Source organism: Centropristis striata, chromosome 12, assembly GCF_030273125.1.
Source record: "Centropristis striata isolate RG_2023a ecotype Rhode Island chromosome 12, C.striata_1.0, whole genome shotgun sequence".
NCBI lineage: Eukaryota > Metazoa > Chordata > Actinopteri > Perciformes > Serranidae > Centropristis > Centropristis striata.
The window spans coordinates 34,000,481-34,024,564 of NC_081528.1; the positions used below are offsets into that span (position 1 = coordinate 34,000,481).

Genomic DNA, 24,084 nt, shown 5'->3' on the forward strand with positions numbered 1-24,084 from the left:
GGCTATTTTTTTAAATTAATTGGTTTACAAAATCTGAATTCAGTACCTATTCAGAGAGTAGTTCATAAAGGGTTATTTCTCAGTTTAAGGGTACAAATGTATTCATGTTATATTTGTGTTATATGTAAATGTATATATATTCTGGAGGCAGAGATAATGTTGATTGTGTGGAAACTGATTTCCCCTTTGCGGCTATTAAAATCTATTTTCCACTCGGCCTACACAGATAGATTAAAGACTCATAAATGATGATGTTGCAGTGTATAGCATATCTAAAATTTGACTAGAACATGAAACCAGCATCGTGTGCAAAAAATGTTAATCCCAAAACCACTCTCTGTGTACTATCTGGGCATATTTAATGAAAAATCTAAACTTTAGATTGAAATAAATACTTAAATTACCATAATTAAATTCCCAATTGTATTTGCGGCAGCATTTTTCTGCACTTTATCCCCATAAAAACAATATAAAAGCCACAACTGTGCATAAAGAGTGTTTGCCTGTGTGTGTTTAACAGCGAGGAACTGGACAAGTTCATGGAGAGCCAGGGAGCCAGTGCTCCAGGGATCCTGACCCTGACCACCAGCCTCAGTAAGCCCTTCATGAGGCTCGACAAATACCCCACACTGCTGCAGGAGCTGGAGAGACATGTGGAGGTACAGCACAATGTATAACACAATGTCTAAATGTATACTGAGTATTTTTAAGTATACTGAGTATTTATATCTAATTAAATATATTTCTTTAACACCTAATGAGATATATATATATATATATATATATATATATATATATATATATATATATATATATACACACACACTACAGGTCAAAAGTTTTAGAACACCCCAATTTTTCCAGTTTTTTATTGAAATTCAAGTAGTTCAAGTCAAATGAACAGCTTGAAAGCCTTTTTTCAGGGAACAAGAAGTGGGTTAACAACTTAACTCTATGGAGTCTTGGGCTATTTTGTAATTTTTTAAATTCTTTTCATGTCTTTGTAAGTAATTTTGTGTCATTTGTCTTTTTTTTGTCATTTTGTGTCTTTTTTTTAGTCCTTTAGTCCAACATAAAATGTGATTTTGAATCTTTTTTTTACTTTCAAAACACTATCATGCTCAAAAAAGAATTTTAAATGTTGCAAATGTGCATCCATTTCAGAGTACATTGAGACATTAAACTGCATCATTTTCAATTAAATTCTGGAAAACTTTTGACCAGTAGTGTATATATGTGTATATATATATATATATATATATCTATAATCTCAGAATGTGGTATTTTTATATCCGTCCTGTATATTTGTAACTACATTTTAGACAGCTTTTTAACTATTAAAATGTTGTTAATTTGATTTATACTTAACAACGAAATGACCACCGCTGTCTAACAATGTGTGTCAGTGGAAAGTTAAATACCCTTGAAGTTTATCTCTTTCAATCTCTCACTTCCTTTGTGTACCACAGCATACCTCATTTGTCTTGATTTAACATTTAGAGCACATAATTCAGGCTGCTATATTTCATCTCATGTGTTTATTTCCTGCACAGGAAGCCCACCCAGACTACACAGACATTGTGAAGGCAACAGCAGCATTCAGGAGCCTTGTGGTAAGTCGGGGAGCTCTGCATGCTTAAACTGGCCTTAAAATATATCTTTTCTTTTATTCTCCATCGACATGCCGTCAAATTATTACTCACGGTGTAAATGTAGTCCATTGAAACAATAAATTCCTCAGGCATGCTAATTTTTTTGGGCTGTACCAGGATGCATTGCGTGTCAAGGTCTCTGATATTTTTGAGCATTTTAAAATGTATTTATTAGGCTTAAAAAAAGCTCAAAGTAAAGTAAATATTCTTGTAGCTAAACAGTAAAAAACACTGAATTAAGACACTTCACATTTTAATCACACTTCATTTAAAACTGGACAAAAACATGATAAATCTCACCAAAACCATCTTAAATAGTTTCTTAATTTCTCCAACCAGCACTAACTTGTTTGGTTGAAATAAATCCTGAATTCACAGAGCAAGATGTGAAGAAACGCTGTTGGCTCCACATACTATTTTTCCTTCTCTGCCTGCCAGCTGCTCGTTAATCAGCTGTCTGCTGAGCAGAGGCTGGTCAGCAGCTCTCACTCCTTCTTCAGAGGCGGCCCATTAAATATCGAGGTCCAGGACCACCAGAACTAATATCAGTTGTCATTTTTTTCCATTTGCGTTTTAGGATTTGGATGTGCAAGCTGTAGATTAAAGTTCCCTTCCTCTTTGACTGTTTCCATTAAGTCAAAGAGGATGGATTGGCACTGTAGAGGAAAACCTGTCACAGGATTTATTGCATAGCCAAGCACAAAATGTTTGCTTAGAGAGAAGACTGTAACAATGACTGTTTTGTGCTTCTTTTGCCATCTGTGAACAAGTGCAAATTCACAGTAGCTGCAACCATGTTCATGCATTCACACACACATCGGCGTCCCAACTTTTTTGGAATCAGGGTAGCAATTACCTGACTAAAACTCTCATATTAAATCAGTCAGTTATTTTTGTTTTGTTTGTTTTTTATGATGTCACTTTTTTTGTCAGATGGGCTGCACACAAATAACAGTGTAAAGAAACATGACACTTATAATCAAACACAGCTGCCAGAGGGGAAAAAAGGAGAAAAAATAAAAGAAGTGTTCTGTGCACGTTGAGTGATCATGTTGTTCCTACAGTGGGTGTGAACTGAGATACCATATTACAGTTGGATTAGAAACGAGCAGCCACAGTGTACCTGAGACACAGTTTCCTCAGTATAGCTCCGAGTTCCTAGTAAGAATAGATGAGGTGACTCACACATGTCTCTTCAGAAGAGCTGCACAGGAAAGCGGGAAAAAAAACATCACACAAAACTGACTTTTATAATTTGCAAGTCTCATTTTTCTTTGTGTGTTTTGAATGTGTGGTTGGGTGGGCAGGCGCTAAAGAAATGCTACTTACAGCCCTGCAGTGCTCCATGCACAGAAGCTCATTTTTCTACTATGTGCAGTGGAAAGTGACAGATGTTGCATTGTCATTTTTCCTGTTTGAAGAGGGAGAGCCCCTGCCGAACACCTGAAACATCCCTCTCTGTGTTGCAGGTTACTCTATACGTTTGACAAATGAGTAAAAAAAAATGTACACAATAAATATTGACATAAAGGTTACATTTTCTAAAGCTATATCAGTAGTGAGGGAAAAATCCCTGCTGCTCGTTACTCAGTATTTCTGAAAGGTGAGAAACCACCTTATTCTTAAGAATAGGTGCTTATTTGAAATTGAGTAACTTGGATTTTAAAAATCCAGGAAAAGACATGAATAGCAAAGCAATTTCAGATCAGCCAAAAGTTATTTAGAAATCTATCCAAAGTAGTCCTGTGTATCTCACTGTCCTCCTTAATGCTGCTGCACGTCTTTTAACTGGCACAAGAAAGTATGAGCACATTTCACCTGTTTTAGCTTCACTGCACTGGCTGCCCGTTCATTTTAGGATTCATTTTAAAATGATTTTATTTGCTTTTAAAGCTTTAAATGGTCTTGCTCCTAGGCGGGGAACGAGCTTTTGCCATTGCAGCTCCATTAACTGTGGAATCAATTGCCGCTGCACATCAGACAGGCCTCCTCACTGTCTCATTTTAAATCTCTTCTTAAAACCCACCTCTTCTCGTTGGCTTTTAACACCACGTAGAGTGTTGATTTTATGTTGATTTTATGATTTTTTGTTTTTATTGTATTCATGCATATTTTATTTTGTGCGGGCAGTACATTTTACATTTTATTTTATTTATTTTTATCCCATTTTTAATTTATTTTGTCTTACTGTTCTATTGTTTACTACATCTCTTTGTATTGTGTTATGTATTTATTGTTTGTGCAGCACTTTGGAAACCTTGTGTTTGCTAAAATTGTGCTATATAAATAAAGGGGATTGGATTGGATTGGATTGGACTGATTGTAATTGTATGTGTGCTTGTGTGCATTATTAGACGCAGTGCCAGGAACTGCGGAAGCGCAAGAACCTGGAGCTCCAGATCTTGTCGGAACCAGTGCGGGGCTGGGAGGGAGACAGCATGAAAAGCCTGGGTCACGTGGCCTACATGTCCCAGGTCCACGTGAAAAATGGGTCCAGTGAGGTGAGAGACATGTTGACGCAGTCCAGGATGACAAAAAATTTGCACAAGTTGTCTATTTTTTCCCCATTTAATTCTTAGGATTTAGATGTCTTATTGAAAGCTGGAGAATAGAGTCCCATTGGGTTCCATTCAGTCAAATAGGCAAATGATGGCAAATCAGCATGCCGAGAAAAGGCTGTAACAAGGACTTTTATATGCTATGCTCAGTGGTGGAATGTAACTAAGTACATTTACTCAAGTACTGTACTTAAGTACAATTTTGAGGTACTTGTACTTTACTTGAGTATTTCCATTTTATGTAACTTTTTACTTCTACTCCACTACATTTTTAGGCAAATATTGTACTTTTTACTCTAGGATTTAGCTGCCAGCTGTAGTTACTTTTCAGGTCGAGATTTAACATAATATATATGATCAATGTAAAGTGATTAGACGTTTTTTTAATTAAATCTTTTAACAGTATATGAAGTAATTAAGTGAGCCCAATCTTTACAAAATTAAAACACTGCATACATTAAATCACCAATACAAATAATGTAATAATATATTTAGAATATATAAAACAATCATAGTGGGTCCATTCTGCATAACCCGAGTACTTTTACTTTTGATACTTTGAGTAGATTTTGATGCTGATACTTTTTTACTTTTACTTCAGTAAGTTTTGGATGCAGAACTTTTACTTGTAGTGGAGTAATTTCACAGTGTGGTATTAGTGCTTTTACTTAAGGAAAGGATCTGAATACTTTTTCCACCACTGGCTATGCTATGCCATATGATATATAATATCCCATTTGCTAAGACACACACATTTGCAGTAGCTGCAACCAAGTATGTGCATGCATCCACACAATCATGCATTCACACACACACATAACCTCACAAACACTTGACCGCCATGCCAAATTTCAGCCTCCTTGGACAAAAACGGTGTCTGCCAAATGCTGGGGAACTCTTTGTCAACCGAGTCAACTGGTTGCAGCTAAAAAACTTTGGAATAATTTCAGTGGATTCATTCCTTGTAACATTAAGATGAATATATCCATTTCACAGTCAAGCCTACTGGTTACCTTTCCTGTTATCTGCCCCTACGGTAGATATTAGTTGGACATGCAGATGTCATTTACAGTGAAAAGATCCAAAGATAAGCTTCTTCAGTTTAAGGATGTGAATCATTGAATGAGTCTAAATTGAGGTTGTGGCTCAGTCATCCATCAACTAATCTTTTCACCACCTGCACGCTATATATTGGGTCTTTGTATTTCATATGTGATAGGTTCTAGATTGAGAAGGTGTTTGATGCAGACAGAGGAAGTGTGAGTGGCACCTCAAGGTGAAGTGCTCTAGATTTGTTTGACTAATGCCAAATCTCACTATTACGAGTTAAGGGCACTTATGGTAACTTAACACGTGTGTTAAGTTTGTCATTGTTTAAAACAGATATGAAGTATTTATCTAGCCAACATGTTTTACAGGGTTCCCGAAGTCCATTAACCATATATGCCAAACTCCGTCTTCCTTTTTTGGTATTTCAATATCCCCCTCATATCTCATAACAGGAAACTATGTAGGCCATGCACATACTGAAAACCATCCCCTCTTTGTTGTGTGGTTTCTGTGTAGGGGTCGAGTCTGACTCGGTGGTTGGAAGAAAACCTAAGATAGACATTTGGATTCACCCTCTTTTAATCACTGCTAACCGCTTTCCAACCACCATACCAGTCACCATATCTGTTTTTACCTTCTTATCAGCTGTTTTTTTTTCCATTTCTATAGAAATCAGCAGCTTTGCCAAACCGGTTTCTAGTTAACCTGAAATAAAATGAACTAATGTCAGCTATAATGATGTTTTCGCATCAGGAGGTCTGACAGACTTGCACACATTCGGTTTTGATGAGTAACATAATGAAGAGGCTGAGCGGCAGACACATTCCTCTCACTGTCTGAAGAAAGTAACAGGCAGCATAACACATATAGACTGAATAAATTAAGTTGACATAGTCACCACAATTGGTTTGTGGTAACGCCTAGTAGAACCAGAAGGAACCATATGTGGACGAGAATTATTATATCAACCACATGGTTCTGTAATTCATAAAGGACAGCCAACTTTATAGTGCCTATAAGTGCAACCGGGGGCTGAACAAGCCAGTTTTAGGCAACCACAATGTTGAAATTAAGTTTCCTGAACTGAAAATAACACGGTGAAAGGGTTAAAGTGCACTTGGATAGTGACCTGTCAATCACAAGAGACTCCCGGCCTAACACATACCCTGCTTTGTCATCTATTTTACTTCATATAGGACTATAAGTCACAAAGTGAACATCGTGCTGAATTGAAGAAGACTCTAAACTAATAAAAAGGACCCATTAGGACAATTTTCAGTGTGATTATAATTCAAGTGAGAAGAAGGGTAATTTTCTCATTGCCTTTTCATAAAATCAGACTTCTTTTTGCAACCAATAGAGTCGCCCCCTGCTGCCCATTTTAAAAAATGCAGGGTTTTTTTTTTTTTTTTTTTTTTTTACTTTATTGCCTTTATGCACATTTACAGACCATTAACATCACAAAGGAAAACAAATCAAAACATCTTGAGATTGGGTCTCATCTGTCACACAAATGGCACTGTAAAGGGTATTACACATATTTTATCTGGTTCTGTATTCCAAAAAAAAAAATAAAATAAAAAAATAAATAAATAAATAAGGGACAATTTAATATATAAATTGATAATAATAGCATAAAAAATGCAGGGTTAAGGCATTTTCTACTTGGACCTGGAGGTTGCTATATTGTTGCCGCTAACTATTTTCTGTCTTTGTTGCAGGAGAAAGAGGAGCGCTATCTAATGCTCTTCCCTAACCTGTTAGTCATGCTCTCTGCCAGTCCCCGGATGAGTGGCTTTATTTATCAGGTGAGTGGCACCTTGGGTCCTTAAGTATTTTTTCCATTTGTATCAGTTTTTAGTTTAATATTTATAATTTAATTAATTCCAGGTGATAACAACATGCAGTACAACTCACCTGACTATTTCATTTCACTTTGTTTGTTCAGGGAAGATTGCCACTGACAGGCACCACGGTAACCAGACATGCAGAGGATGCAGAAAATGCTCACTATGCCTTGGACATCACAGGTTTGCATCTTAAATAAGACTTTTTTATGACAGAATATTTGTTGATACACCATTAATGCAGTATTTGATCAAGCATTAGTTCAATAAACAGCTGTGTGACTGTTCAAGTTCTCACAGTTGTAACTCCATTTTCAGGAAAGTAATTTATATGCCCCCAACCTCTAAACCTCCCTCCCTCCAAGTATCTGAAATTTAGACTCACTCACACACTCCTTCAAAAGTCAACTAAAACCCACCTTTTCAAGACAGAAATAGGAGTTTATGATAGGTTTGGCTGTGGGAGTCAGGTTTTGTAAGCTGTTTTTGTTCTTTGTATTTTGTATCTGTTTTTCTTTAATGTTTCATGTAAAGCGACTTTGAGTACCCTTTTTAAAGCGTTAAATAATATATATTAATAATAAAAAAATAAATATTATATGACATTACTCTGAATATTTAAAATGTTTACTAATTGTTGATGCAGGCTTCTCCTTGTGAACTATTTATGCTGGATAAAAGGTTATCAACTTGCCCTAGTTTTTCAAAGAAAAAAGAAAAATTAGTAATAATTTCATGCAGCTAATACATTGACTATTGCAGTAAGAGATGGAAGTCTTCACCAGGGATGGGATGGGTAGGGAACCCTGTACAGTTTGTCTTTTAAATATAACAAAAGGTTTCTGGAGCAACAAAATCACCTTTAATATCAAATAAAGGCAGCTGATCAAACCTCAGAGGGTCGGCTTGTTACTAATACGAGAATAGCTGCTCCATTTTAACGGTTGGTCCATCTTAAGAGAGCCTGAGCTGACTTTGGGGCTAACCCCTGATACTTTAATACCTTCGCAGCAAGACGTGGGAACATCGTTCACACGTCTATCGCCTCTGCTGCCTTTGTACTCGCTGTCACGAACACACACTCTCCCTTTTCGGTACCCAACCCGACTACTTTAAGACATCTTTGTCAGCAGCTTTGACTGTGTTCATTTTATATTTAATAATGTACTTATGGACTCTGGAACAAACTCCTTCAGTACATCCGCTCTCTAACAACACTGTCAACTTTCAAGTCACATCTCAAAACACACCTGTTCAGACTAGCCTATCCCTAAAATATTCATCATTTTTAAATTACAATTTTTCTCTGTACTGTTTCAGTGTTGTTTATTGTTTATTATTACTGTCATTGTTGTCTTAATTGTTCTAATTTGTAATTGTTTCATTGTTGTTTATTATTACTGCCATTGCTGTTTTATTATTATTGTTTTGTTTTTCTTTGTTTATTGTAAGGTGACCTTGAGAGTCCTGAAAGGCGCCTATAAATAAAATGCATTATTATTATTATTATTATTATTATTTACACAGCATAAATTAATTTTTGGGAGACGTGTGAAGGAGACTAAGTCACCAAATGGTACATGCTTTCCCTAAATCGCCTGTATTAACCGATTAACATTCACTGAAGAACGTGTGTGTGTGTGTGTGTGTGTGTGTGTTCCTGTGCTGCAGGAGGAATGATTGAACGCATTACAGTGTTCTGCAGTAGTGCCCAGGACTTACAAGAGTGGCTAGAACACCTTCAGCCTTTTACCAAAGGAGGCAGCCCTGCAGGCACCATCTCAAAGGTCAGGACACTCACACTATCACACACACACACATTAACACGGATACAGTAAAGCGTCAAAACAGAACCAAAAGTGAACCCTGCAACATGCAGAGGCGTTAAATACATCATACTCGTCTTACATTGCACTTTTAATTCCCACACACTTGATTTGTCTCCTTGTTTTGATCGTCCCGTGTAGACTGTAGAGGGAAAGCCACTGAGCATGGTGGGCACCCCCACTCACCTGTCCCACCTGGGCAGCCTCAGCGCCGTCAGTCGTGGCCCCCTGGAACCGCCAAAGATCAGCAAGCCCTGGTCTCTCAGCTGTCTCCGCCCCGCGCCTCCCCTCAAACCCTCTGCGGCGCTGGGATACAAAGAGGTAGGAGGCTGTAGAGCTGCACAAACAAAACCTACACAAGCTTGATATGTATATTCTGAGTTAGTCAGAATCCGCAAGAAATCCCCCTCATCTACAAGTCTCTGACCCCCTTTTCTGTCTCTACTTTATTCAGACCTCCACTGTCCTGTTTTACACAGAAATTTCCACCAAACATGAAAATAACAACAAGTAAAGAACACATACACACCTTTTAAACCAGGGGTGTCAAACTCAAATACACAATGGGCCAAAATTTAAAACTTGAATAAAATAGCAGGCCAACATTGAACAAAAAAAAAACTTTTAATATATAACAAACATGTTTTGCTTTAACATTGAATATGGAACCAGCAACGCTTATAAACATACAATATATAACTAAATAGTGCAGACATGCAAAATCAAATTTCAAATAAAAAACACATCAATGCCATTAATTTACAATAATAATATAATAATTTGGTATTGCCTCGCGGCCAGAGTTTGACACCCCTGTTTTAAACCATTAATTGGACTAATATTGGCAGTCAGAGTGCCAGAAGTCAGATGCACCATCAGTACAAGAAAACCTTATCAGCCTAAAGTTCATGTGGTTGCAGGCTCGAAAAAGTGTCGTGATAACAGGAAAACCCTTCGTGAATGCATATTAGCGCTTTTCACAATGCGTGGGCCAGCTCAATAAAGCGCATGGTGACTAAAAAAGTAGCAACAAATACTATTATTATTTCTGTATGCAGCTTACATACAAAGGTAGAAGAGACAGATTTTTTATGTTCGGAGGACGTTAATTCCAGTAAGGGCAGCATAATGACCAAATGTGACTGGCACTAGTGTTTATGAGCCACTTGGCTTTGAGTGTGATGATGTTCACACTGTGGTCCATGTGGGAGGCAGAAGCTTTCACACAGTCAACACTTTCAGTTAGCATGGGCAGTCTAGTGATGTGACGATCAACACATCTACAGTAAACATGCATCGAGGCACTTTTTCCGACAACCTGTAATCTAGAAATGATTGCACCTCTCCGCTTTACACACATATACCTTTAGCACACACTGATTCTTGTCCACTGTGAGAATAAGACCAAGCAGGCTGGTAGCTATCTCTTTTTCTCTGCACTGCTCTGGATGCATAACCTTTTTTCTGCCAATTTCTCCACGTTTCTCTTTTTTTTTACCTGAAGTAATCACCCTATTCTGCAGAGACAAAGAGTAGGTGAATGGCAGAGGGGGATGTATTCGAAAATGTTCACTATTAACTCTCTATCACACCCTTCTCTCGTCGTATTTTTTCATGCACATTTCCCCTTTTTCTCTCTTTCTCCATCCTGCCTTCTGTAGAGGATGTCTTATATCATGAAGGTAAGGTTAGAGATCACTCTGTGTGTGTGGGTGAGGATGTGTGTTTGGGGGGTGGGGATGGGGTTGCGTGTGTGTGTGTGTGTGTGTGTGTGTGTGCGCGCCCCAGTGTTGAGCTGGCATGCCATTGCTCCGTTTGCTTCACTCCTCTCATTGTCATCTGTTGGTTTCCTGTTTTCTGTGGCCCTGCGTGTCAGCTCTGTTTTTTTTCTCTCATTCCCTGTAGTGAGTCAAGGTTGCTCTCACCATTTATTGCATCAGTTATCTATTAAAAACCCATTTCTTATGCAACAGTCATACTTATTTCTACTGGGGTAGCTATTTTTGGACATCTCCACAGTCGCGTCTACTATCATTAAGCGCTAAGTGTTTGAGCATGTGTCTATTTAAAAATCAGCAGGCAAAATGTGTTTAGAAGATGCTTTTTCTTTAGATTACATGTTTCGGGAAAATCTGGTGGGACCTTTATGTTTTCTATGCATAATAATGTACAAATAACTGCTAAAGATCCTCTTCGTCTGTAGGATGAGTAGACAGGACCTTTCTCTTTGAGATCTTTTGCTCACAAGTCGCCCTAAAAATCAATCACATGGCTTTAAAGAGGAACACTACCTAAAGTAAGATTTCCACTATGTTATGTCCGTGGCCTTGGAGAGTTCGATCAACGTGAGCTACTCTCTCTCTCTCTCTCAAAGCTAGAAATAATTGAAGAAACAGGCTTTTCACAACAAATAATGATTTTTACCTTTGTATACAAGGGCCTGAAATCCTGAAATGTAATGGATTATAAAGTCTGCAGCTGCTCTATTGACAACAAGTGGACATTTTTTGGACCCACAGAATGTTATTTTTTATGCCCGTATTATACATTTTTTCTATTCTAGTGTTCTCGGAAAGTTTACCCATACACTCATATCATTCCCCTAGGTGTTCTCAGTGTTGTATATATCATATTTCCCAATTCATTGTGTCCCCAACCATAGGAATAACATGTTTGAACTTTGAAAATGGACATAGTCATTATCGAATGTGCGCACTTTGCAAAAAACATGATTGAGGTATAGCACCTTACTTCACCTCTCCTCCCACTGTTGGACTTGATGAGAAACAAACCAAGAAGGGAAGAACCTCCGCACACGTCAGGAAAATACGCTTTGTGACGTGCAACTGCAGTAAAGGGAATCCCTGAAGCGGCTTCAAAGGTTTTAAGAAACATGACCAAGTCGGTTATTCCTCCCGATTCTTGTCAGGGACTTTTAGGAGTCTGTGACAGACTCTCAGGATGTCCTATGATTTACTAAAACAGACATTTGCTTACCATCTTTTTTCCCATGGCGTGCTTGACTAAGCCTCTCCGTTCCAGCGAAGGGTATGGGGCAATTTACTCCATGTGATGTCTGCCGTCTGCTTTTTCATGAGCACATCATCGTGACTAAACTGTATATTTTTTTTGTGAGTTAATGTGTTAATTATTCATCACACCTCAGCTTTTTATGTGTGCTCAGGAGAGGAAGCAGACATTTTCAGACCCTAACCCTAACCCTGCAGCAGAAAAGGAAAATCTTTCATTCATAAAACCACAGACCTGTGGTTTGATAGATAAAGATAGAAAATATTGTGACCATATCTCGGCTTCCTTTCCCATGGGTTTGTAAACACTGTATACCACAGGTAACAGACTTGATTCTAAATCTCTGACAGTAATCAGTGGTGGGTAAAAAGTGAAGTGAAAACAAATGTTATAATAAGGCATATTAGTACAGAGTCACACTCATCACCACATGCTTGCTGCCTTGTTTGTTGACGGATTTTTGTTCTTTTGATGTTGTTTGTTCATAAGGGATGCGCGTCCCCGTAAGCTTGCATTCTGTTTGGTTTGGAGCCTTGGCTTTACAGGTGTGTGCAGCAGTGTGTGTTTGCGTGTGTAGAGAGAGAGGGTTGTACTGAATTTGATGTTTCATTCCTTCAGGACTCCAGCAAGAGCCCGAGGCCCATGAAGAAGTTCCTGCCAGGCAACAGGAAGAAAGAGAGGAAGCCCTCTGATGACGAGGTTCAAACGAGGAAAAGTACGAGTTTTCTTTTGCTACAATGTGAAATGTATCGGAGGCATGAAAGATTGATGAACCTTTTCATATTCAACTGCCCTTTTTTGGAGAAAGTGTTATCCATTATCTAAAAGCTGGGAACCTGAAGAGTAATTTGAACTCGGCACTGTGTGTCAAGTCGTTCTAGTCATAAATCAGAAATAAAACAAATTCGTCAATTAATCAAAATAAAACTGTGTGTAAGAGCTTAGAACACTATGGGTGAAGTATATGATGGCCATTCCAATGCTCATTTATGTCTCATAAGTTGTTGCAGCATTTTTTTACCACTCGAACTGATTAAAAATGGTCAAAAATCCCTCGAGAAGCTTGAGAAACGGTCATCGGACATTTTGGAGATATTTCAAGAGCTGCTTTTATCAGCCATTGTATAGCGAGCAGTTTGGTTCTGTAAACTGCTGAGAAACCTACTTATTGACAGTATACCAAGAAAGGCCATACATTCTCTGAATGCCCAAGGTCTGTCGATTGTGATCGTAAAGTTTCACAAGGCTGTGATTATTCTAGAGGTCACAACAGATCAGTTTAAAAAAATGCTCTCACTACAATGAAACTGCTTCTGTGGGGACTAACATCATCACACATGATTAAAATTGCAGTCATTGAATCCACAAAAGTCTATCTTTCTAGTCATACCCAGTTTATGCTTTTCCAAGACTGTTTCTGGACCCCAGTTTGCATAAATATTCAAATACAATAGGCGAAATGTGTGCTGCATGAGAAAGCTTGCATAGTTTTTTCCCTAAACTGTTGGGTTAGCATAAAGTGGATATGTCTGTAAAGGGCAGACTTGTGAGCACCCATAGAACCAATTTTCATTCAGATATCTTAAGGTTGTAGGTTTGAAAATGGCCATTTTCACGTGCAATTTTTTTTTTCATATTTTCAAGTCAAGTCAAAGTTTATTTATAGAGCACATTTAAAAACAACCTCAGTTGACCAAAGTGCTGTACAGTTATTAAAATAGAATAAATCATACACAAATAGGTATAAATAAAAACAATGAAAACAATAAAATACTAAAAAAAGTAAAACAATAAAATAAAATAGAATAAAATAGTAATAAAAGCTCAATCCAAAACAGAGTTAGAGATTTAAAAAAAAAGACAAAAGGGCAAAAAAGTAAAAAAAGAAAGCCAAGGATTCTTGCCTAGCTGGGACTGAACGGCAAGGAGAATAAATAGGTTTTTAATAATGTTTTAAAGTATTAATTCAAGTATTATTATCCCCTTCCAGACAAACATAACATTGCTGGTACCAATGACTCTCTTGGGTTGTTAAGTTTAATATAATACCATTATATTCACTACTACACTACTACTACTACTACAGGCTCTGAAAGACAGGATGTCGACCAGGCTTGATGGCAGCTCCTCTGATTATAAAAAGAGTTATTTTTATCTGTGTATATTCGTTCATGATGCTTGTATCCAGCACCAGCCGTCATCTGCTGAATGAACCTCCCGAGTGTGTAATATATAATCTTGATAATCTCTTCCTCTGACAGGCACGGTGGCTCTGGAGGAGGATGCTCAGATCCTGAGGGTGATCGAGGCGTACTGCACAGGAGCCAGCCTGCACCAGACGACCGCAGGTGTTCGTTTATGTAAGGAAATATGTCTTTAATACCTTCTTACATTACACATGTGGTACAGCCATAAATGAGGCTTTCTCATTGATTTGTGTTTGTGTTTGCAGCGGTGCGGAAAGAGTGCGTCCCTCAGGTGCTCCTCCCTGAGGAGGAGAAGATCATTGTGGAGGAGATGAAGAGCAACGGACAGACAGTTATTGAGGAAAAGTAAGCGTGTTATTACTGTGGAAATGGGCTTTCATTGACTTCTTGCACTCACATTGGCAAACAGGGCTTTGTCATTATTTGTATTTGGATCCTGATTTTCTCCAAATTAGATTCAGAAATATGATATTGATTATTTTTTAGCGTGTTGAGGAATTAATCTTCTCACATAATGAGCTTGTGTCGGAAACCTTGATATCCAAAATGTGTTTATACATGAGCAGATGTTTGAAAGGGAAGAAAAAATGATATTGTCAAGGAATATTTCTTTTTTTTTTAATTTCTTTTAGGAGCCTGGTTGATGCTGTGTATGCTTTAAAAGATGAGGTTCATGAACTGAAAAAGGTGAGTGTGACTGTAGTTTGAGTAATGTGTCGACTCTTCTTTTTTTTTTTTTATATATGTATCTTTATTGGTTACATTTACGAGTACATGCCACCCAGTTTTATAATATTTAAACTTCATGAAATAAAACCCACCCCCACTATATATTTATTTTAATTTAAATACAAATATATATAAAGTTTTTGAAAAACTAAATCAGTAATAATATTGAAAATTAAAAAATAGTGTATCGCACATAACACCTCTGTTTCAGTTTTTAGAAATTGTCTTGTTTGCACTGTAATACTAGATAAATTGTGTTAATCTTCCAACAAAGGAGAGAATAGGATCCCACATTTTTTTTTTAAAAATAACAGATCAGCCTCAAATACTGTACTTGATTTTCTCCAAGGACATAAAGTCTTTTGGCCAAGAAAAAGGCGGCGGGGGCTTCCTGTCTCTTATGTCCTACTTCTTAAGGATGACACTATTATTTTAAACCGCATACTAACTATTTTCCAGTGCAACAATGAGAGAAATGTGGTTTAATGTACTAGAGCCAAACTGATATTGGATTTTTTTTTTCAAGACAGTTTTACTATTCTTTTCTTTCTTTCTTTTTTTAAGAATTATTTTTTTAATGATTTTTTCCAATAAATATACATGCATTTTTCCATCATAGTTTTTCATTAATGTGGCAAAGCAGTAAAGGTAAATTCATGATATAAGACATTTTTTAAGAGAAAACAATTTTTTAATATTGGAAATAAAAGCAAATTTAACAAAAAAACCCCAACAAAAAACGCACCAGAATTTAAAGAATACAGCTCTCCTCTCTGTCCTAAGCCCCTCCCACCAGTCGAGCATGGGCATGTACACACTTTTTAAATCAAGTCAGATATGCACTAATAAATCACTTATTTCTGCATCATTTACTACTTTGCCAACAAAGATGCTGACACAGACACAGTATATCTGTCACAAGCTGCAATCGGCCAATAATGTCGGCTTGCTGATGCATTTCTCGGTCTCTAGAGTAAGGCAAGGCAAGGCAAGTTTATTTGTATCGCACAATTCAACACAAGGTAATTCAAAGTGCTTTACATACACATTAAAAACAGCAAGACACAATTGAAAACAGTAAAAACAGTCAATTAAAACAGGGAAATATAAATAAAAATATAAATAGGATAAAATAAGATACAGCAGGATAAAAAAAGAGATAAAATAATAAAAAGCACAAGTCAAACATTGCATAGTTAAAAAGTAAGGGCAGTAGAGTAGAGCAGATAAGTGTTAAAGTTAAGAGTACACTGCAGTAAACTATAGTGTTTTTAGTCCTGATTTAAAGGAGCTGACCGTTTGGGCAGACCTCAGATCTACAGGTAGTTTATTCCACAGGTGAGGAGCAGAATAACTGAAAGCTGTAGAGTAAACATTTTGCAAGCAGCAAGCACTTGTTAAATACTGTCACTCTCTGAATGTTTAACAGGAGAATAAGTGGATGAAACAGTTTCTGGAGGAGGAGCAGAAATCCCGCAAAGAGCTGGAGAGAGTGGTCCGAAAACTGGCCAAGCAGAAGAACGACTGTGCTTGGGACGACGGAGGCCACTAAACACACACACAATCATCCTCAGCCTGTGTGTGTGTGTGTGTGTGTGTGTGTGTGTGTGTGTGTGTCTGTGTCTGTGTGTGTGTGTGTGTCTGTGTGTGTGTGTGTGTGTGTGTGTGTGTGTGTGTGTGTGTGTGTCTGTCTGTGTGTGTGTGTGTGTGTGTGTGTGCCTATGTTGCGTCTCCACATTTCAATCTCACACACAGCAGAGTTTTGACTTTCTGACGACGATGCTTGGAGTTTCTTCGCTTCAAGTGCTGGAGCGTGACTTTTTTTTTTTTTTTATTGAAATCTACTCTGTCTTCCTGATCCAGCCTCACTCAACGAGACCACAAATATGCTTCTTCCTCGTGAAGCAGCTCAGCTAAACACCCGCTGGCAGAGCAGGTTGTTTCAAACATGCAGCCTCTTAGCGACTGGCACTGTGAACACTCCCTCAGCAAATGGAACAATTTTTGGACAATACAAAGTTCTCCGCTGCTTCTTTTGCTTCAGTTGGAAATAGAAAAGGAGTATGAAGCCATCAAGTCCAATAGGTGTTCTCTTGCATGCACTTCTGTTACCAACGGGACTGTTTTTCTTCTCTTTGCATCATTACCTTTTTTTTTTTTCATTGTTGTTGTATTTTATTCATCACACGGACACCCTGCAGGGGAAACCATCTTGCTTTCATAAGCATGAGCAGCATTTTTGTACCATTCTAGACACTTCACATTACATGTTTTCAGACTGTTTTTTTAGGTGTTCAAGCAACTTAAACAGGTTAGCTCTTCATGCTACATTCAGTTCAACTGTTAATTTAAAAACTGCATGAATGTACAGTGTTTCTACAGTATGAATTCTGCATCAGAAATGTGATAATCAAGATATTCAGATATATAGTCCAAAGCTATCAGGGATACAGCTGCATAATAGGAATAGAAAAAGGCTTAATATGTATCATTTATGTACAAGAGTGTGCAAATAATGACAAAGATGTCACCCCTACTCTTCTTACTAAAATATATTCAAGTATAATTTTTTAACATATTAATTACATAGCATTGCTTTATTTTTGATTTTAAAAGAATATTCTTTATTTATTGTTCACCCATCATTTAATTGTGGTGTTAGCCTTATAGTTATAGTTTTGCTGCCTTTACATCTGTCTTGGAATTTTATTAGACTACATTGACATGTAAAGGCAGAGAAAACATCCTCGTTTTGGCCAAGGGAAAACAGACAATTTTTTATCAAAAAAGAGAGAAAGAAAAAAAGACTTTAATAATAATAATGAGTCTGACTTGAGATTTCAGAGGTTTTTGTTATGCAGCTTCTGCGGCCTCCTTTCAGGGTCCTGCAGAGCTGATGGAGACAGGAAATAAAGAGAGAGATTTATTTGTTGGTGTAGAGTAGAACTCAAGTGCCTCCCGAAGGGGTCGATAAACTAAAAGAGAGTTTAAGACCAGACTGGGACTAAATGCGTGATTAATATTGAAAGTGTCACAGGAGGTTTGTTGTAATATTTCAAGAAGAAATCTCAAGCTTAATGGGTGATATATCGGGTCTGAGGAACACACGGGGTTTTGCGTGCTATTTAAGATGCAGCCTCTTTTACTAAGACCTGCAGCGGTACATTTCCTCATGAGGTTGAGTGTGTGCACTGTCAACACTGTTATCTACTCTTGCTGCACTGCAGAGCAGCTATTGAAATGCAATAAGTGACTGCTTTACTGTCTGACCTCTGGGTAAGCCCCAGCATGGTAGGCCAGATTTGGAGAAATTGCAATAATAATAAAAGAATTAACCCAATTTATTATTAACCAAAAAAAGAGCCAGACCATGTGGTTGAGCCACCACACAGGTTCGGCTGTGCATCAGTTTCCATTTGCCTTTATTTAATCAAGTCTATTGGTGTTGATGATTGTTTAAAGATCACTGTCCAGATCCTAATTTTCATCACAAATGATCCAAAATGTAATAATACTGTACAATCCCTGTCAGGAAGTGCTGTTTTTTCACCTCTTCACAGGGAGGTCGGAGCACTGTGTAGGGTACAAGGCAGCTCTGGTACACCTGCAGCAGAGTTGGTGTCTTGCTCAAGGGCACTTCAGCAAGAAAAAAAGCTGTTTTTTCATTGTTATTCCTAATGGGATGCTCAGTTTGCAGCCAGAGTCTCCTCAGCATTAGAGACTCTGCTTCCTGTACAGACGTGTGACTCTGTCATCATATATCACTGTTGAGATTAACATTATTGCTGTTCCTGTACCCTAAATTGTTTAATTAAGTACCACATACTGTAGTTTTCAATTCCCCGTGGCCTCAGCGAGCACTTACTTCCTGGTGGGAGGGGGGGTTGAACTCCAGTTTCATCTTGTTTATCTCCAGACCACTGTGTGTATTATTTTTTTTCAAAGGTTGTTCTATGCAATTATTGTTGTTGCAAGTATTGTAATGTTTTTTTTTTCTAGACACTCTGTACTTTGTGTTTGGTATGGTCATTCTTTTATTAAACATTTAATATAAAACAGGGACATTCATTTTTCATTTCCAACGGAAAACTCCAAAGGTTTAAAACGTACAGCTTGATCTGCATGTTCCCTCGTTCACACCGGAAAATCCACCAAGGCAGGCTTTTCCATGCAGCATTCGGCACATGTGCGCTTCAGGGATTTGTAGGTTGTTCACATTTCAGTATCGAGAAAGCCTTCATTGGGTGGAAGGAGTGACTAGAATAGATGACATCCTGTTAGAGTTTGCCGCCTCTGCATCTTTACACACCTCCAGAGAGATTCAAACTTTCCATACAGTCTAACTCCGCCGCCACCTCTGACATGTGACACGCACTGCCAGGTTCTGACATGCCTGAAGTGTTAGCTTCAAACTTCCACTGCATTGCATCTAGCCTTTGATGATTTGGTGGGCAGAACTTTCTTTTTAAATTACTCACCAAGTAGTTTTAAACCCCTTGTATTAGTCAGCATGCAGGTTAAAGTTACATGTAACTCATACCTGTAGACTAAGGTGTATCCAGTGATTAAATACAATACTAGACCAAGGTCTAAACTCTGTGTGGGCATTTTAACTGGACAATTAAAGCTCATGTTTTAGCCCATTTGCTAATCATGCTCTACTATATACTACTATATTTCAAACCCTGTTGCAGATTTGTTTTTTAAATTTGTTTTCCTGCCCTTTAGGAGCCATTGGTCTTAATTAAATTGTTTGCAGAATAAAAAAAAATGCTCTAGAAATGTGTAATCCAACACAATCATTTGTGTCAGTTTTATTATCATTGTGAGGTAATGTCTATATTTTAAATCAAGCTGCATTTAAACCAGAGGTGGGATCTACTCACTATTTTTCTTAAGTAAGTCTTAATAAGTCTTAATAAGTTTTGAGTTCTAAAGAGTCATAAAATCACTCTAATGCAATTTTAACAACAAAGTCATAATTTAGATTTACAAAAATCAGTAATGCTTTCTGAAATTTGTATTTATTTGTTTTTAGAAGTGTCTTAGAACAAGTGCAACTGGTCTAAATCATAAATAAAGTAGCTTCATAGCATGCCTTGGGGAAGGGTTTTTTCCAAGTCTGGTGTTAAAGTCTAAGTTGAGTTGCAAATCTTTTTTGATTCCTTCAAATTTGTGACTCAAGTCCAAGTTGTATGACTCAAGGTTTTTCACTTTGTCACCATATGACCAGGAACAGAATCGAAACTTTCTTGCTTACAGTGGATGGATTACACAACTGAAATCAGTTTAAAGAGTTTGATATATGATTCATGGAATGATGGAATGAGTGGAAATCAGTGGCTGTCTGGAAAGAAGAAAACATGCATCATAAAAGTGGAACGTCTGCAGCGTGCTTTGGAATATTGTCAACAACAAAATTCAGTGTACATAGTTGTAATGAAGAAGTTAATGAAGGTGTGGTACTGCTGACACTGCAAGATCTGTCTTGTTCCGCTGCAAACAACAAACAGTTTGATGCATATGTTTCTTTACGTAGTTGACCGTCAGTGCGGAGTCTCGTTCCCACCTCTCGAGTGGTAACCTACATCTTAAGTGGTCCTGTTTATTGTGGCTTCCCTTCATGAGAAAATGTATGCTTGCTATGTGGTTTTCTGTGTCCTAGATATTGAAAACCATAGTGGTTCAGACTAGGCTGCGATGAACACGCTCTAGGTTTTGCGCTGCACACCAAATGTTCTAAAAGTGTGATTTTTGAGTAGCCCATGGGGCATCATGTTGGGCATTTTGTTAATACTGGTGATGCATCTGGGTATTTTTAATTTGTATGAGGTCACCTGATCCCCTCATTGTTGATTTCTTTCAGAAAATTTCTACATATCTTTTCTTCATTTAAAATATTCTGCATTTTTGGGACATGCATGCCCACCCATAACACCAAACATGTGGCATCTAGTCTAGTCCTCCTTAAACTTCTGAACCTTCAGATGCAATACAAAGTGAGAAAAAGAGAAGAAATCTTTTCGATTAAATATCAAAGTTTGATTTAACAGCCATACAAACTTGTTTGCATAAATAAATACAGAACAGTCATTGGCATTGCTGCCACAAAATGAATAATAATAATAACACACTTGTATCTGATTAATAAATTATATTTCAGGAATGTTGTCTTGGTCCCCACGAATAAGATCAAAATCCCTTAGTTTGATAAACGATCCAGTCTATTTAACAGCGTAAATCCCAGTACATCCACTGAATGAGTTCCCACTGTTCTGCTTCGGTCCATACATGTGCTCACATATTACAGTTTGTACATCCCAAAGGTTGTGGCTGCTATGTCGTAGTTCACCAGTGAAAGGTCTTGTACCCAGAGGCTAAGCTGGTTTCCTTTCTCCAGTCTGACGAGGCCTCCCTGCGTGGCCGAGCACGGACTAGGGATTTGCCTGTTGTAGTTTAGGTTGCAGTAGGCCTGCATCACATTCTCCACCTTTGCTGTCTCACTCTTCCTCAGCTTCACTATGGAGGCCAGCGGGAGCGTGGAGTGGCCTTTGGAGAAGGTCACCCTGGAGTAGACGTAGTAGTCTCCAGGCTGCAGGATGGTCAGCCAGCTTTGGTAGAAGGGCTTGATGTTGCTCAGCACTGAGTGATCCTTAGTTGTGTCCCACTGGAGATAACCCGCTGCAGAGGCTGAGGGACACATTTAAACAACTTTAGAGAGAATACTTTTACCCCTCAATTCTACATATTTTTGTCTTTCTTATAAGTTTCTTACCAACAGGTTTCTGATCTAGTGGAGGTTGTAGAACCACCATGCGTGCCAAAGCTTTGTAGGAAGTATCCTGCTTGTCTGATTGAGCAGCAGCTGGAGAAGAGAACAAACATCTGGTTAGTGACAGATTACATTTATGTGTGCAACTTAATTTCTTGTATTTTTTTAACTTAAATTTGCCTGCTCTGAGCTATTTTTAACACACTTTATAAATACATTTGACCTCACTTCACTTGAGTTAGTAATGCACTACAATGAGGTCCACAAAGTTTTGATTAGGGAACAAATGAGGAATTAACCACAAGTGAACCATTATTTAATGAGCAATTCCTGGTTAAAAAAAAAAGAGTGAGGAACTAATCAGAAACATCTTAACAACTGATGAATCAATAATAATTTCTTAATAATTCCTGAGAAGAAAGTATTTTATGATGAGTTAAAGGGTAAGAGATCCTATATTAATGAATTATTACAGGATTAGTTAATGATTATCTATGAATCAATCATGCTACCCTTATTGGTATAAATGTATAAAAGCACTTTCAGGAAGAAAAAAAATGAAATGAACATACTTTTTCCTTCACTCGAGGGAAGCTGAAATGAAAGCTGAGGAAAGGAAAAGACAGAAGATCAGAAACAGGCAGTACAATATGTTGAATCTAGATGCTTTTTAATAATATTCATAATTAAACATTGCAAAAACATTGTTCACAAAATGTTCATCTTGTTATAAGACAATGCACTGTGAATATCACACCTCCCTTGTTTGTTCGAGCACTTCCTGTACCACACTTTCATTGGGCTGATTCATTTAGTGTATTTCAACATAGAGCAAAATGTGTGAACTATTACAAAACAGATACTTTTTTAATATTAATACAAAAACAAAAAATTGTGCAGTGTGGTTTTGAAAATCTTCTCAGTCCGGCTTCAGGCATGAGCATGTTTTAGAATGAATTCATTCAGCACAATGAAACTGAAAAAATCTGTTTAAAAGTTTGACTTTTTTTTTTATTTAAAGAAACGTCATTTTGAAGTTTAAGAGAAGTTAAAATAATTATTATAGCAATATGGCTTAAAAATGTTTTATTACAATTGTACAATATTTAAATATTATTTTAACTTGTAATGGCTTGTATTATTATTATTATTATTGTATATTATTATTATTATTGTATAATTATTTAAGACATGCAGCAGTGCCAACAACTTTAAGTGCATCTAAACTGTATTACTTAGAAATAAAATAAAAAAATAAAAATTCTTACCATTTTGTCATTCTGGTACAGATAGATGAATGCTGCAACCGACAGAAATAAATGCAGCAACACTACACCGACCAAGAAGTGGATGACATGTTTGCTTTGGCCTTGTGATGGATGTGGACCCGGGATGAGGACCTGGTGGGACCTGTTGAGGCGCGGAGGCACCGGCGGTGCAGCCAGGCTGGTCTGGTACGTGTTGATCATGGTGCAGAGTGCTAAAACCTAGAGAGGCCTGAGGTCCGTGACATCCCATTCACTTCTGAGCCACCGCTCTCAAGCAACTGAGTTTTTCTCTCTCGCTACTTCCTGGAAGCTGTGAGCTGCAGATCTGTGACCTCTGGTTAGTACATGTTTATATGTGGGTGTTATGTGACATACCTCTGCTTTTTTTTCTGTGTCAGACATGTGTTCCTAAATGTCACATAGTGCCATGAGGCCTGGAGTTACTCAGTATTTCTGTGTTACAAAACTTCTCTATTTTCTTTGCTACCGAGTTCCCAAGAAAAACGTCTTTTTGTTCACCGACGTTTTGAAGTTGTGGGTATTTTCTCAGACCACATCGGTAGCAGATACATTTCGACAGAATACCAGAAGCAGGAAGTAACACGAGCCATTTCCCTTAATAGAACACCAATGCAATGGCTCACTAACTGATCATGAGAAGCTATCTGTCAGACCGGATGGTGAGCACCGTGCAGTCCAAAAACAAATTCACAATATTGCTGCTTTCATTTACTTCACAGGAAAGTCAGAGAGGACACGTTTAACAAGTCTGCAATGACCAGAGTCCAGATTAGGAAAGTTGGAAATTTGAGCAAATTCAGTCCAGTTCAATTTAACTAGAAGAGGTTTAATCAGATGAAGGACAAGCTGTTCCATCTTATATAATAACCACAGTAAGTGTGAGCTCTGCTTGGCTGTGGTGGTACAGCTGCTAAAATGTTTTAATGTGGCACACACACACACACACACACACACACACACACACAGTCAGTTAAAGCTCCATGAAGGCGGAATGCAACTTAGCAGATGCAACCATGATGGTTTTGTTTGTATGAGGTTACAGAATTAGTTGCTGTTGTCGGTTCTGCAGCAGGTCAGTGCAGCTTTGATCTGCTGTGAACTTCAGAGCCTGAAAACTAAACGGC

At 37.7% G+C, this 24,084-nt stretch overlaps 2 protein-coding genes across 3 annotated transcripts in view; one reads left to right on the top strand and one right to left on the bottom strand.

The window, feature by feature from the left end:
* arhgef6 (Rac/Cdc42 guanine nucleotide exchange factor (GEF) 6) overlaps positions 1–16,979 on the top strand; it is a 32,777-nt gene extending 15,798 nt beyond the window's left edge. Inside the window, exons 10-22 of one of the 2 annotated variants that reach the window (XM_059345993.1) lie at positions 521–659; positions 1,554–1,613; positions 4,007–4,153; positions 6,982–7,068; positions 7,209–7,290; positions 8,779–8,894; positions 9,075–9,254; positions 10,595–10,615; positions 12,582–12,678; positions 14,225–14,323; positions 14,416–14,515; positions 14,803–14,857; positions 16,329–16,979. In XM_059345993.1, the coding sequence (XP_059201976.1) occupies positions 521–659; positions 1,554–1,613; positions 4,007–4,153; positions 6,982–7,068; positions 7,209–7,290; positions 8,779–8,894; positions 9,075–9,254; positions 10,595–10,615; positions 12,582–12,678; positions 14,225–14,323; positions 14,416–14,515; positions 14,803–14,857; positions 16,329–16,451 (1,306 nt within the window). In that variant the 3' untranslated portion in view covers positions 16,452–16,979. The remainder of the gene's footprint in view (positions 1–520; positions 660–1,553; positions 1,614–4,006; positions 4,154–6,981; positions 7,069–7,208; positions 7,291–8,778; positions 8,895–9,074; positions 9,255–10,594; positions 10,616–12,581; positions 12,679–14,224; positions 14,324–14,415; positions 14,516–14,802; positions 14,858–16,328) is intronic. The other variant, XM_059345994.1, reaches the window with a different exon arrangement.
* Positions 16,980–20,546: 3,567 nt separating this feature from the next.
* Positions 20,547–23,140, bottom strand: cd40lg (CD40 ligand). The gene is made up of 4 exons (XM_059346820.1): positions 22,940–23,140; positions 22,244–22,277; positions 21,675–21,764; positions 20,547–21,589 (listed from the first exon to the last, which is right to left on the bottom strand). The coding sequence occupies exons 1-4, from the start codon at positions 23,138–23,140 to the stop codon at positions 21,204–21,206; spliced, it is 711 nt and encodes a 236-aa protein (XP_059202803.1). The 3' UTR covers positions 20,547–21,203.
* Positions 23,141–24,084: the final 944 nt, after the last annotated feature.

Excerpts from the sequence above, each read along its gene's own strand:
- cd40lg (XM_059346820.1), bottom strand. The coding sequence starts at position 23,140 with ATGATCAACACGTACCAGACCAGCCTGGCTGCACCGCCGGTGCCTCCG. Across the intron at positions 21,765-22,243 it reads TCCCTCGAGTGAAGGAAAAA|CTGCTGCTCAATCAGACAAG; the intron begins GTATGTTCATTT and ends TCTCTTCTCCAG. Across the intron at positions 21,590-21,674 it reads ACTAGATCAGAAACCTGTTG|CCTCTGCAGCGGGTTATCTC; the intron begins GTAAGAAACTTA and ends TGTGTCCCTCAG.